Source organism: Ochlerotatus camptorhynchus, unplaced genomic scaffold (genome assembly GCF_037179485.1).
Source record: "Ochlerotatus camptorhynchus isolate MF236.1 unplaced genomic scaffold, CSIRO-AGI_Acam_v1.1 ptg000577l, whole genome shotgun sequence".
Taxonomy (NCBI): Eukaryota; Metazoa; Arthropoda; class Insecta; order Diptera; family Culicidae; genus Ochlerotatus; species Ochlerotatus camptorhynchus.
The window spans coordinates 1,421,279-1,436,524 of NW_027041058.1; the positions used below are offsets into that span (position 1 = coordinate 1,421,279).

The 15,246-nt window shown below is 37.9% G+C and overlaps 1 protein-coding gene across 10 annotated transcripts in view; it reads left to right on the top strand.

The window, feature by feature from the left end:
• The window catches only part of pnut (septin 7-like protein pnut), a 215,218-nt gene that overhangs the window by 132,983 nt on the left and 66,989 nt on the right, over window positions 1–15,246 (top strand). For 9 of the 10 annotated variants that reach the window (XM_065236908.1, XM_065236909.1, XM_065236907.1 and 6 more), the window contains one exon: window positions 6,227–6,337. The exons of the other annotated variant lie outside the window; for it this stretch is intronic. In XM_065236908.1, coding sequence (XP_065092980.1) covers window positions 6,245–6,337 — 93 coding nt within the window. In that variant the 5' untranslated portion in view covers window positions 6,227–6,244. The remainder of the gene's footprint in view (window positions 1–6,226; window positions 6,338–15,246) is intronic. 10 annotated transcript variants of the gene reach the window in all.

Below are 15,246 nucleotides of genomic sequence, written 5' to 3' on the forward strand. Positions count from 1 at the left end.
CATTCCAAGATAATTCTGAGCAAAATTTGAAAACAATTCTCGGTGGGAAGGCAGGAAAGGGGGATTACAAGTTTTGCTCAAAAAAGCTAATAGGCCCTTTTAAATTGTTGGTATGAGGTGAATTCTACGGAGAATGTCATGCAAAGTAAAAAAAATTGAAGCTCCAGTGAATTCTTAGAAAGAGTTTAACATTCGAAGAAAGGATGAACTTTAAGTGACGAGGCTCGGTAGCTCAGTGGTTACCATTTCTGTTTACTGAGCAGAAGGTCGGGAGTTCAATCCCAGGCCCGTCTCCTTCCTTGCAATTTTTCACTTTGCCTTATTCTATACCCACTAGATTTTAATAAAAACAAATTCTTCTTTAACACCGATCGCATCATTTACCACAGTGTGGGTCCTGATCTAAAAATAGAAATTGGATGAGTACGCGCGCGCGTGTGTGTGTGTGTGTGTGTGTGTGTGTGTGTGTGTGTGTGTGTGTGTGTGTGTGTGTGTGTGTGTGTGTGTGTGTGTGTGTGTGTGTGTGTGTGTGTGTGTGTGTGTGTGTGTGTGTGTGTGTGTGTGTTTGTGTATAATAATCGCTCTACCAAAAACGATCCCTGCGTGTGCGTGCAACCTTTCCCCACATCCAACATCCCAGTGATTTCTCGTTGGAAGCGCAGAGGATTTCTCGGTTTCCTTCACAGCGAGTACCACGTCAACACAATTCCTTCCCATTCCCTAGTTGACCGGCATTCGGACACGGCCGGCGCTGGTATTGCTAAATATTAGATCTTCAGTTCTTACACATTGAGGATGAATGTTAGTCCCAAACATCATCTGTTGGTTCTCTGTGTAATTGCAGCTGATCTGGTAATAACAGAGCAGCATCCGTGGGCGATCAATCATGCTTTGCGAAGAAAGGATGAACTTTAAGAATTTTTTTGAGTGTTCTACAGAGAATTTCTGTACTATTATATAAACAATTTCAAGGCATTTCCAGAGAAAGAATTCTGGTACAGTACAGTACCAAACTAAAATGTCATATGACAGGCTCTGTCATACGACACTGTCGCCGAAGACCGTCACGTATGTATGTATTTTAGTTTTTCTCATAATAAGAGCTGCTGATGGTGTGCTTGTGTGAATTCTGAAAATAGCAAGCAATGATGTCATAGTAATTATATTTCTGATCAGAAATGGTTTGATTTACACCAAATTGAGGAATTACAACGAAATCACACATGTCATATGATAGCTATTTTGATAATTTTCTTTTAGCTTGAATGTTATTCTGCCGCTCGTTTTGTGTGAAAGAGACGACGGTAGAGCATGAGTGTTCAAATAAAAACAGACTGTCGCGCACGACAACGAAGCGAGTGTAGTAAAAAACGTCAACTCTCGATGAACATTTCAAATGGTCCTATCTGCTTTGACCGATTCTCTTCATCGACTTTCTCTTTGCATAACAACTGCTATGCAAACAGATTTCACGCTAATTCTACCGCACAGTTTGATAAAAGAGGTTCTTATCTAGCGACCAAAACGTCAAATACAACAGGGAAAGGTTTTGCTCCTGAGTTATTGACGAAAGAGAAAGTCTGAGAGTGTATCTAGAACTGTTTCAACCCCTTGTTGAGACACGAACGTCAAAATTGTCGCATGAAAAAAAAATAACTTAGTACAATCCTAAATATGATGCCTACTACTGCTAATTTTCATACATCACCTCCTTACAAAAATTGGTGGATTTTCATAATGTGATCTTATATTTTGCTGTGGAATTGTTAGGAAAACTTGAAGTGAACTCTGAGGATCCATTTCAAGTTAGCTCTGTTGAGCCCCCAATCCCAGGCGAAATGTATGGAGAATTTCATGGTATTTCTGAGCGCGGAATCCCATAAGAATTATGAGTAGGATTCAAAGTAAATTTCCAACAGAATTCTAGAAGAGGATTCCAAGGAAATTCCAAAGAGAATTCGAAGAGAGTTTTGACTGAAATGGCAAAGTAATTTTGAGGAGAATATCAATAGACTTCTAAGGAGAACTTCAAAGTTCTTGTGAGTTGAATTTCAAGAGAAGATGGAAAATGTAAAGATCCTTCCTAAATTTCCTAACTCTGAAAAGAATTCAATTAGAATTCTGTGGATTTCCAACCAAGTAAGGGTAAATTCCCTGAAATATTTTTTTTAGGAAACTCAAAAAAGTGTTCCTTGGGAATTCTGAGCAGCGTTTCATGGAATTTATTGGACTACTTCGAAGGAATCTTGTGTGAAATTTAGAAGAAATTTCAAAGATAATTCATTGGGAATTTTAGGAGAATAGTTAGTGAATACTGAGGAGAATTTATTTCAGAAGAATTCTTTGGGTGATACCAAGGTAATAAAGCGAACCCAATTAAGATTTTTAGGAGAATTTCAGAGCCTTCTAGAGAGAATTCGTAGGGTGCTATTTAGCAAATTGTAAGCAAATACCAGAAAGAGTTCTGAGGAAGTGTTGAGATTCTTCTGAAAAAAAAATCCTGTGTAAGTTCCAAGACTATCAGATGATGAAAACATAGATTTTTTTTTCGGCATCACAGAAGTAAAATCAAGATATAAAAAAGAAAATTGATTCTCATGCAAAGAAGAGTTCTCATGATTCTGATTTTGTTTTTCTAAAATTTAATGACATCTGTACGGCCAATTTTGAGATACACTGTATATGAATCTTGATAAATGTGGGCGTCTATAGAGTAATACCTGTATAAAGAAAGAGAGAAGGTTCAATAATTTCCATTTAATTCCTCTACCTTAATTGCTTATCCTTGACAGATACGCGTATTTCGTCTACTATTTGCAGACTTCTTCAGTGACTTTACTTATTAGTAGATTGGTGCGCCTGCTCGATCCAGCTGTGTCCAAAAAAATCAATCCTTTGAACGCCTAAATCTTAATTGTAGACCTGGTTAGCTCGGAAAATTAGCTTCTCAGTGAAGTATTAGTAGGGTTTTTGATCTAATTTCCGTCGTACTAAGCACAACCCGCGCTTTACCTCTCTTTTCTGAACGAGTTTAAACAAAAAATGGAATATTTCTGTCAATGACTTCTAAATGCATTCACCTTTCCATGCGTACCGTCGGATTTAATAAAGAGTCACAAATTGTTGAGATATTGTTTAAAATCTAACACTGTTTCTTGATTCTAATTTCGTTCTACGAGTTTCATTTCCGTCCTAACGCATTGAAACGCCATTAGATTTTCTTCGTCCTACGGATAAACGTAGAAAAAGAGGATTCGCTAGGAGCGCTTCTTTTGTTTTGAGAACAATGAGCGTAAATATTCATATAATGCGCTCTAACTGGATTTATGTTGTAGCTAATGAACCTACGCATCAGAACAAACCTATTATTGATTTGTACATGGTGCAATCATTGATATCATTGATCTTTTCTGATCGATAGAACGGAAATGGGCGATTACGACGAAGTAGTGCTCTACCCTATTGCGATCTTGCTGTAATTGCAATTGAGATGGAATCAAGTTACAGAATTTTGGAGGTGAAAGCGCTATTTCTACGATTTCTCACCGGAGGAATTTGGTCGCGAATTAACGTTTGGAGCTGGGCCTCAAAACGTGCTCAAGGGAGAAAACATATCATGGGAATAAAGACAAGTGTTTCATATGTAAGATGTACGAGAACAGAACATTTCTGCTCCTAGCGTTGAGCTCGAAAACAGTCAAAAAAAAAACTTCTAAGAGTGAAGGAACTGCCATGCCAACGATCTTTTCTCGTATCGAGGTAAGCTGGTAAGAAGTGGATCATGAACTTGCTGTAAAGATTTTAATCCCTTAGCCGTTTTTGTAGATTTATATCGAGAAAGGTTGCAGTTTCCTTCACACATTAGTCATATTAACATGCAGGTTGCTTCTTGCACTGATAACCTGGCGCTGACTTCTTTTAAAATTTGTGAATTTTTAAAAATGCGCAGCCTTTCCGTTTTTGGTAACACGCAATTTCTGTCTTTTTTGCAATCTATAAAATGTATCGAATCCAATGTTTGAGGTCCATGGGATATTTCATGAAAAAATGCCCAGAAAGCACTAGTACATATCTGAGAAAGTAATAGCTAATGAGGTCTTGTTGCAAAACCCGATAGGCACTGTATCAGATTTTTGACGTAGGACTACTTCTGTGATTTCTATATAGGGGTACACTTTGTGAAAACCGAAAATGGAACATGTAACAAAATTATGAAAGATTTTGAATGATGATAACTCAGCTGCCTCTTGACCAATTTAATTAATTTTATCACCAATCGATCAGAAATATTTCTACGCATCTGTTAAATTTAAGACTTTATCATTTTTCAAAATGTCACTATTGAAAATTGCCCGAATATGCAACTGTTACTATGATAATTAAAACTATCACCGATTGCCCGCGAAAAGCGATTTCCCTGACACAGATTTGAAAGTTGTATTCCATCCGGTGTTTATTCAATCACCGCGTGGTGAGTGCTGGTGTTCTCCAGTACACAACGAAAGGCTGCCTTCAAGCAGCGAGGGTTAGCCCACATGAGCATCCATAGAAGGAGGAAGAAGCCGCACTGCTATTGATCGGAATCAGCAGCTCTTCGTGAGTCGCTGTGGGCCATCTATACCAAGCGCGTCATGCTAAAGATTATAAACAAAAAAAAACTCCGCTCAAATTCCTATTCCTACACAAAACACAAGCTCCTGCTGCAGTTAACAAATAAGATTTATTCTACAATACCACATAGTCCTTCGTCACCATTACGTACAACCACATAGGGCTGTCCCTTGTAGTTTATTTTTTTTTTTCAAAAATGACTGGATATCAGGGAGTTTGGTTTTCATCATTGAGTCGACAACATTATGTTTGTGCTTGTCATAAGAATTAAATGTATTAACCTGAATTAATGTCACAACAAATTGAAGTGGGGATTTAGTATTTTTTTGCATGAAAAAAAACACTGAAAACTCAAGAAATGGACTGAAAACAACATCCTTAAAAAGAAATCTAGAATTTCCCAATGACTTTTTGAACATAACATATTTTTTTTAAACTTTCTGGTCATCCAGAATTTGTTTTCCAGCACTTCTGTGGCCGACGATAGACCTAAATTTGCGATCGAATCTCAAGTCCTGCATCAGTTAAGATTAATTGGATCGATGTTTCAATTTACTAATCCACAACCATCATAAATATCTCATCTTTAGATGGGTATTCTGTTTCAATAAAAAGCCATCTGTAAGAAGATAAAACCACTACCCCATTCTATACGAAGCGAAAATGAGCCCCAGATGATACTAGAAAAGTTGCCACCATGCATACATATTTCAATCAACACAGTAGTGGAATCGCTCCGAGCAATTTCATGAAAGTTTAATCTACCACAACTGTGTGTCCAGCGGTAGTCACATATTGCACCTTTGTTACGCTGTTATGGCCGTATAAATCCTTTACCACACACACACACATACAAGCTCCATCCATGTAGGCGGCACCACAAGTAGAGTCAATCCGGAAGGTCGGAAATGCAAAAAACCATGTCAAGACGACACGGTTCCTGATTTACACCCACCTGCAAAGTCGTCACTGCGGCATTACATTTGTCTTGTCAGCACATTTCCGGCGGGCCGGTGTCAATATTCAAATTTATTCATTTAGTTTCAGAGCTATTTCCCCCCAAGTTCGTCCGCGAAAGGATTTATATTCTGTAATATTGATTTTAGACTCCTTTCGGATTTCCCTTCATTCCGCCTGGCGTCGTTTGGTGTTATACGTACGAACGGCTGGTGTGTTTGTGTGTGTGTGTGCAATTATTCACGACAGGCTGTTTCGGTTTATTTTGTAAAACCATACTGAAAATTTGCCGCTATTTCCGCTCCTGTTCCAGCCTTGGTTGGTGGCCGCCGAGCCGAGTGCACTCTATCGAAACGGTTGCATGGTCCCACTCCCCATGTTTTTGTTATTGAAACATATTACCGACACCGCAACCACCCTCTGCTCCCCTTTTTTTCGAATCGTGCAAGCTACCAGCTCTCCCCCTCAATCCACTTCACAATGTAGCACCACTTACTTACCTATATATCTATTATCGGCGGAGTAGGCATTCTTCCTTGCTGCTGCGCTCCATTATTCGAAAACATCAACAGCTTTAAATTGGCTTAGCCCCCATGAACCGACGAGTATGTCTGTGCTAATTCTCCCCTTCTTTCCTGTTCTTTGCGTTCATTTACAGCTCCAGTCAAAGCGTGAAATGTTCTTCAAATCAGAGAGCAACAGTCCGTCTGGGCCGCCCCCGAATCCACCGGTGTTAGGCAATCTCAACCTGGCAAACAATAACGTAGTGGTAAGTGTCTCAGATGGGAGAAGAAATCTCTGTGTGTGTGTGTGTTTGTGTATGTGTCTGGCGGCTGGCGATGAGATTATTTTCGTCGGTTGTGCATGTGCAGCAATTGATACTGAAAGGGAAATCCAGGACACCGGCCCCATTTGCATTGATAGAATGCCAAGTAGCTCCAGTCGGAGAGTGGAGCAGAGCGATAGCGGCTTTCTCGATTCGATTGGGTGCTCTGTTGACGTAATAGCTTAAAGAAGTAACTCCTGATAAGGACGCTAATCGTTAATCGCTAACCATTGTTTTTCATCGTGAAAGTAAAACTTACTTCCACGCAGTCAACAACAAAAAATCCCGTTGAGCAAATTAATAGAAGAAATTGAACCGATGAATACTGTTTTCGGTTTACATAAAATACTTAAAATGATTTCAGAGTAGGGATTCAATTTTTGTTTTAAATTACCAGAAACTCAAGGAACCCATAAAAGTTTAAATATGTCCAGGGAACCTAAACAAAAGTCATGGGACCTCAGAATAGGTTTTAAAACATAGCATTAGCTCAAAAATCCTCATGCAAATTTAGGAAATCCCAACAATGTTAAAGGTACCTCGTGGAAGTTCATGGAATTCTGGACCCTCTACTTCCCAAACTAGGTTTTGGTTCTTGTGATAATTCTGCATGCTTTCTACCATGGATCCCCGGTAATCTGACCGTTCTTAATCTGAACTCTTTTTAGTTTGACCCGACGTTTGAACCCCGCTTTAATCTGCACGTCGTGCAAACAAAGAATTGCTTAAACGTCATCTAGCACATGGTTTAGAGTAAAGCGAAATGGAACGATGTGAAACGGAACGCAGAATCAAAACAAAACAGCAATTAAGACTACCAGAAACTATTTTTTCTGATAGTAGTAGGGTTACTAGAAGTTCAAATTAAAAATACACCTTGTTAATATGCACGAAGTGTCGTTCATGTCGGTATATCAATTCAGTTTTCTAGAGCAGTTTTTGTAAAACCAGTTTTTTTTTTTTCAATATTCTCACGATCGATTGCCAGATTAACAATCAAACTTGGCCAGTTGAAACAAGAAATGGGTTCTTTAAGGGTATTGAGGTAAATGCATATCGTAATCTGCATTAGAAATGGAACCCAAACCCAAAATTTCATCAATTTTGGTACACTGGAACTATTTTAAATAAGTACGATTACATTTGCAAAAATCACCTTATTAGCGCCCCTCGGTATCACTTTGTATGGGAGTGAGCTGTCAGTTTGTCAGTTTAGTGTCAAACAGTGTTGATATTATTTTGCTTTAAATCTTGATTTAAAAATCAAGATGAAAGTGTGTGGGTTCGAAAAAAATATCGCTGTGCTCAGAAAACGAAGCTCTTTCAGACAATATATAAAAACCGATATATTTTTCAATATTAAAGAACCCAATTCTAGATACCGTTGGAATTTACCTCAGAGTTTCTCCTTAGGATTTACTCGCAATTTTGATCGGAATCACCTTGAAGCTCTTCCCTTGGAATTCTTCTCAGTATTCCTTTGGAACTCTCTTCAGAATACCCCTGGATTGCTTCTCAGATGTTTCTATAAATTTTCCTTAGAGACCAGCCATAAATTACGCAGCATATTTTTGATCAATTTCAGCCCCGCTCCCCTCCCCCCTCGTAACGTATTTTGATGTATCTATTAGGGAAATGGATGTAATGTCGGCCTAAATGCCCCTAATTTGGGCCCATACATTAATTCAACAATCGACTAAATTTCCTAATCTTCATCTAGATAAAATTGATAAACAGCAGATTTTTAGCGATGGGCCCAATCTTAGGTCCATAGGCCAACATTAAAGCCATTTCCCCTACATGTCGAATCACAACTTCAGAACACCTACCCCCCAAATGCAACGTCGTTTATGCATGATCCCGAGTTTCTTTGGAACTCTTACAGAAATTTGTTGAAATTCCGTCATAATTATTTAAAAAAAAACATTAGCTTGAAATTCTACAAAGATTGTTTTTTTTTCGATATCCTTAAATTCGATTCCTTTAAAATTAAAACCGGTAGTTTCTAGGAGCTCTAAAGAGTTTTATTAAATTTATCAGCCGTAGGTTGGCCCGTTTTTACAAAACAGTGAGAAAGCATCGCAAGAGGCTTTACGTGACTGAGTAAACTATAGTTGCAATATTACAGTGTAAAGTGTTACACAGAATTATTGTTTGTTAATTTATTTGATAAGGCTCAACCGAATTAACTTTACAGAGCCGAGGATTCTTGGTTACTATACAATGCATCTTAAAACTATAGTCAAAAGGTACAACACAATAAACACTTTATCTTCCGCTATCCAAAAAGCCTCCTCCATCAGAACTGGAGCCGCTTCCAGTAGTTTCATTGTATGGCAAATTGTTGTACGCCAACGAGGGTCAGAGCGCGTCCATTGCAGCAGTGGACGCAAAACGTGGTCAGCACTCACACACTCATCACGAAACGGTTGCTTTCCAAAGTCGACGACGCATCGACCGAAAGAACGGCTGATGAAGAACAATGAGGAGGACCACACAATGGTTGCTGCCGAGAAAACAGACGATCGCGTAGCACACATCGAGAGTGGCCTGCTTTTGTCGACAGCCGAGTGAACACTGACACAGAATTATGAACACATATTATTTGATCACTATGGGGCATGTTCGTAGCCATTAATCTGAACCTCACAACCCCCAAAAAAATTCTTTATAATCGCCTTGAAATCCACTCGTAGGTCTCCTGACAATTTTTTTTTAAATACATCCCATTACTTACATCTACTGGGTTATTAGTAAGCTAGGTTTCGATTCTGCACGTTACAGTTTCATTTTTATACCTGATCGTGACATCCCAAGTAACAATGAGGATTTTATGAGGGTTCTGTAGATCATGATTTTGACTTTCAGAGTGCTTTAAAACCTCAATAAAACTTGCAATGTTAATTAGGATGTTTACCTAGAGGATGAGAACTTAAGAAGGTTTAGATTTCAATAGGTCTTTAGGTTTTTTTCAGCATCCCATAACTCTTTCCGTCCATCCCATAACTCTTTCCGTCCTGAGGTTACTTGAGACTTACATATAATGGGGTCCGACTTATGTCGTGCGAGTCAGGCTTTCCCTTTTGAAGAGTTTTCTTAGACCGGGATCTTTTTTTTTGTTTGCTTGAAATCTTCACAACTGTTGGAGGCCTCTGAAAAATGACCAAATTTGTGTGCCCGGGGTTTTGAAAATTTATCTATCTTTGAAATACCTAGATAATTTCCAGATTTATATAAGATGTGGTTCTTCATAGGAATATGAATATGATATTCTTCTATGGAATTTTCTCAAGAATTTGCTTGAATGAAGATTCTAAAGACATCTCAGGATTCTCCAGAATCATCTTATAATTCCTTCTGTTATTCCCTTGAAACTGTCGTCCATAATAACCTCGGAAATTTTCTACATACCGCTTTAAGAAACCCCTGTAGAAAATTCGTAGATAATCTTAGTATTATCAATCATTCTCACGATAATTCCTTTAACATGCTCTCTCCATAATTCTCTGTAAAAGCTACCCTTTTGGAAATTAATCTTTAAAATATTCCTAAGAATTTCCTTGGAATTCATCTCAGAATTGTCTTGCGTGCGTTGCGTGTGTAACGGAGTAATTCGTAGATTGCATACTGTTTGGGAGTGAATAGTTCTCCAATCAAAGTTCAGAACAGGAAAAGCATGACAATTACCATTGCCGGCCACACACATTTTCTCCGTTATGGGCTGTTCATTAACTGCGTAGACAGGTTTCTGGGATTCTTGACCCCCCCCCTCCCCCTGCGTAGACAATTGTCCACACAATTTTTTTTTTAAATTTGTATAGGCCGTGGATAATTACTACCCCCCCCCCCCCTAAACTGTCTACGTAGTTTATGGACAGCCCCTTACGGGGAAAGGAAGAATATTGTTGATGTAGCATCTACTTAACGGGAGGCCAGCGACTCACCGGCGCCCCCATAGATGCTACGGATTTGGATAGTTTGGTAGGAGATGGGTCAGGATTCGCTTAAGCAGGCGATGCGACCATAGTAATTGTTTTGTTCTCGAGGAGCTTGGGAGTAAACTCCAGGGAATCAAAATCAACGATTCAGATAAAGATAATGGCATTCTCATTTTGGTTACACTCATGATTAGTACAAATCCATAAATCACAATGGACAGTTCTGGAAACGATAATGCGATTATCATTTGTGTAACAGATCATGATCATATGAAATAGCGATAATCTCTGTTCATCATCATCAGCTGTCGTCACTGAAAATTCCCCATGTAGGACAAAGCTACACAAATACCCAATACTATGGGTATTTTCGGAATGGGGATGACGTATAGAGATCGAAAATCGATGTTTGCCGCCATTTTGCAATCCAATATGGGGGCATTCCATTAAAAAAAACTGTCGAAAATTGATGTCCGGCGCTATTTGGAAATCCAAGATGATGGTCATCGATTTCAGAAAAAAAACTGTCAATTATCCTGCAATATTGGTATTTTCGGAACAGGGATGACATGCAGATGTAGAAAATTAATATCTGCCGGTATTTCGGAATCCAAGATGGCGGCTATTGGTTTCAAAAACAACTGTACCCTACAATATGGGTACTTTTGAAACCGGGATGACGTGTTGATGTCGAAAATCGATGTCGGCCGCCATTTTGAGTAGTTTATTTGACAATTTTATCTAAAACCAAAGGCCGCCAAATTGGATTCCAAAATGGCGGTGGACATCGATTTTCGATATCTACACGTTATTCCAGTCTCAGAAATACCCATATTATAGGGTATTTGACAGTTTTTTTTTCCGAAACCAACGGGCGAGATGACGGATTTCAAAATGGTGCCCTGCATTGATTTTCAACATATATGTGTCATCCCGATTCCAAAAATATCCATATTGTACACCCAACCGGGGGATGTAAGATTCGCTTACAATTATATGGGATTCATCATCAGAGGATGTTAGTGGAGACCGCATGAACCAAGGATGCGTTATACCTAGCTGTGCTCCAATGCAAGAAAATTGGAGACCGAAAAATGTAGAGTGTATTAGTGAGGGAAATTAGATATGTCGAAAAAAACTGGAAACAGACTGCCGGCTGGACTCGAACCACGAACGTTACGATTATCAGACCTGTGCTTTCTCCACTGCTCTCTCCATGCTCCTGAATATGGATAGCCTAAAAGCAAACATGAACCGCTCATTTTCTCGCATACTCGACTTCGTATGCTTTTTCTGCTGGAGAGATTCGAGGCAAGTGTGTGCGTTGTTCTACAATGTTCTACAATGTGCGTCGTTCTACAAGCTTACTGGTATAGTCGAGAGCGTAGATAGAACACGAAATAAAAAAGACAAAAAACCATTGCATCGCCTGCATGGTCAATTTCTAACATTCGTTGCGATGTTCATGAACAGAGGATGATAGGAAACGGAACTAACATTCATTGTAATAGATTTTTGGTTTGCGTGTAGGGTATTTGACCTCTAGAACAACTTTTCCGAAGACAGCAAGTTCCTAGATTTCGAGATACATTACAAAGTGATTGTTATCATATCAGTAGATTATCGTTTTTGTTGCTGATCATGATGTGTTGCACAAATGATAATCCATGATCTTACTGTACACTGATCATGATTCCGTTTACTAGTATTTTTATCGTCGGTAAGCATCGGAAGATAGAATTTTCTTGATTCCCTGGTAAACCCACGATTTTCTACTCAGTAAGCAAAAGCGGTAGTCGTCAATCTAGCCGAGCTCCTAAATTTAAATTCTAATCCTGTTTAAAATAAAATTAAACAAACAAAAAGGAACCGTCTCACCCGAAATTCATCGCAGAATTGTCTTAAAAACCTAAACAGAACTCTTCTGAAATCCTTTGAAAACTGCGTATTAGCAACTACATACTGAGTCAAAAGTTATCCGAATTAATAATAATCTATGTCTCAAATAACAAAACGTGGTCGTTTGAGATTTGAGAGGACAAACTTTGTTGTGATATTTTCGGGAAAGTTTCTTGAAAGATCTTACTTTTGCCGAAACCTTAAAGAAGTTGCGAGAAACTCAGGAAATTTCCGGAAACTTCAGCAAAGCTCCGAGAGAATTTCTGGAATGTGATAAAAATTATATGAACATCCGGAAAACGTGACAGTATTTTAAGCGTGTATGAAGATTTCAAGAACTTAAAAAATACGAAAATTTATCTAAATTGATTAGTAAAAATCAACGAAGTTCCATTAATTGAAAAAAAAAATGCGAGAACTTTCAGCAAGCAGTGATATCTTCAAGACATTCCAGAGAACTTCTGATAAATTTAGATACTTTTAGATAGTTTCATGATATTCAGCGAAGTTCCGAGTACTTCAAGGACGATCAGATAGCTTCAGAATAATCCCATTAACTTAAGCAAATTTGCAGAGACTTACAACGAGTTCCGTGGAATTACGGGGTATTCCATGAATTCCATGATTGATCCGAAAACGTCAGGAAGCGTCAAGGAATTATGAAAATCATCAGATCAGAAAATTAAAATTTAGAGAACTTCAGGTAACCATAGATAAATTCAGGGAAAATTAGTGAGCGTTTATAATGGTTGTAATACTACAGGAAAATTGTCGAAACTTCAAGGCAACGTTAGAAACATTGAGGAAATTTTAGGAAGTCCTATAAAGTTCCGGGAAGTTTAAGAATTTTATGAGAAGTATTGTGAGCATCCGGCTAGTTTCTCAAACTACAAAAGAACTTCAAAGCAGTTTAATTAACTTCAGGAAAATTTGTTAACTTTCAAGTAGTTCTGAAGACCTCAGAATAGTCCATTCTGATTTCTATTAAAATATCCCTCGACATTTCGATAAAGCTATCCTCCTAATTCAAATTTGTTTTAGTTTCCCTCGCTGTTACCTTGAAATTCTCCAAATATTCATTGAATTCATTTCAGATTTCCTTTTGAATCTCACTCCTTCCCTTGGAATTCTACTCACATTGAAAGTCTAATAAGAATTCAGCGGAATTTCTCCTCACAATTCCTAAGATTTCTTCTCATAATTTGTTTGACAAAACCTCCTGAATTTATTTTCCGAATTCCATTGACGATGTTCTGGAGTTATTCTCAGATTTAATTGTAATCCTCCTTTTAGTATTTTCAAAAAGATTCAAAGGACTTATGCTCCGGAATCGTTTTCTCACACAACTTTATAAAATTATCCTCAGAAGGCCCTTGGAATTTTGCTCTGAAGGAGTTGTGCTCCTCAGAGAATATCAGAGTTTTCATTAAAATTTGCTTTTAATTCAATTCAGGGTTTCTTGAAATTCTACTCAAAACTTTCAGGCTTCACAAGAAATCTAAAATTGCTCAGAACTACCTTAAAAGCAGATTGCATTTGATATTTCTCTGAAAAAAAATCCCAGTACTTCCTTGAAATGAGGTCTTTAGAAATTATAATAAAATTCCACGAGCTTTTCAAACTGTACATTTATTTTGATTCCAGATTCTTGAAAATTTCTTGAAGTATTACAGCTTTTAAGTCCAGAACTAGTTCAAATTTAAAATTTCTAGGAAATATGCATGTTCCAAAACAAAAAAATAACATTTCAAGCCTCTGTTTCTTTTTTAAATTTATTTGTTACTGAATATTAGTCCACTGTGGATCTATTAAGTTCAAAGTGTGAATGTAAATAATGATAAAAATTAAATGCTTGTATTTTAAAATTCATTCTTTTCTTAACCTATCATAAGTAAGAAAATTATTAAATTCTCTGAGCCTTCCAGGTATTTTAAGGAAAAATAAAATTTCCTGAGGATTCCCGGTTTTCCAGGTTTTTGCAGTTAGTCTACTAATACCGTGGGTTTGGCCAAAACCTTTCTATTGAATCTTTCTTTTTAAAGGTTCATATCGTGCATGAGATACTTGTTGAATAGTCAAGTCTTTATTTGGTCACTTATTTCTTCCACATGGTCACTAAAATCACTGTTTTTGATGGCAGTGATCGCTACCAGCCCTGAGTTGTCCCATTTGTTAAAACAGAAAGCTGAGAAAAACAACTCTGTTAAAGATTTTTCTCTCCATGGGCGGGCTCTTATGGATGGGAAAACATAGTTTTGGTATTTTTCGGGAAATTTTCATCCATCAATTGAAGCGATTTGAGTGGGGAGAGTGAAGATGTCAACTCCCTGTTGCTAACATTTCGTGGATAAAGGGCCGTCTCTTTTCCCCTTTCATTGGGGCATCTTCCTGTTGGATGGCTCGTTTTCTAACCAATTGTCTGATCAAGTTGTTGGTAGGAGATTCTTAACTGTTCCAAGGAAATTATAAGGCAATCCATCCTCAGTGAGGAGAACCCACAGTCATCGGACTAGTTTCCGTGCTTCAGATAGTGGTAGACCACTATCATCATTTTCTGAACAAAGTAGGACACTTTTCGTGTACATTGTAAAGCGATGGCATTTGAGAATCGATTCCAATGTATAACTCATTTTCGCCAAAAATGCCAATGGGTCTGTTATGCCTCGCAAGGCTATAAACGGGCACATAGAAAGTTAATGTCTTCAAAAAACTTTCTTGTAATAATATGTTCTACAATTTTGCATTAACATTGAAAAAAAAAAAAGATTTTTCATCTCCCTTCTAGGGTGATTAATAAAAAAACAAGTAAATCTTTCAATTTCCAAGAACTTCCCCGAAGACACCACATGCTTACAATCATGTTTTTCCACTCAAATCTCAAACGATCACGATTTTTGGGTTTTAGACTATGCATTGCAGTCGAAAAACCTACGTATTCAGATTTTAATGAATAATCGAAGACGGCATAAATATCTACATTCAGCGTAGAAGATTCCGACACCTCACCCTCCAACA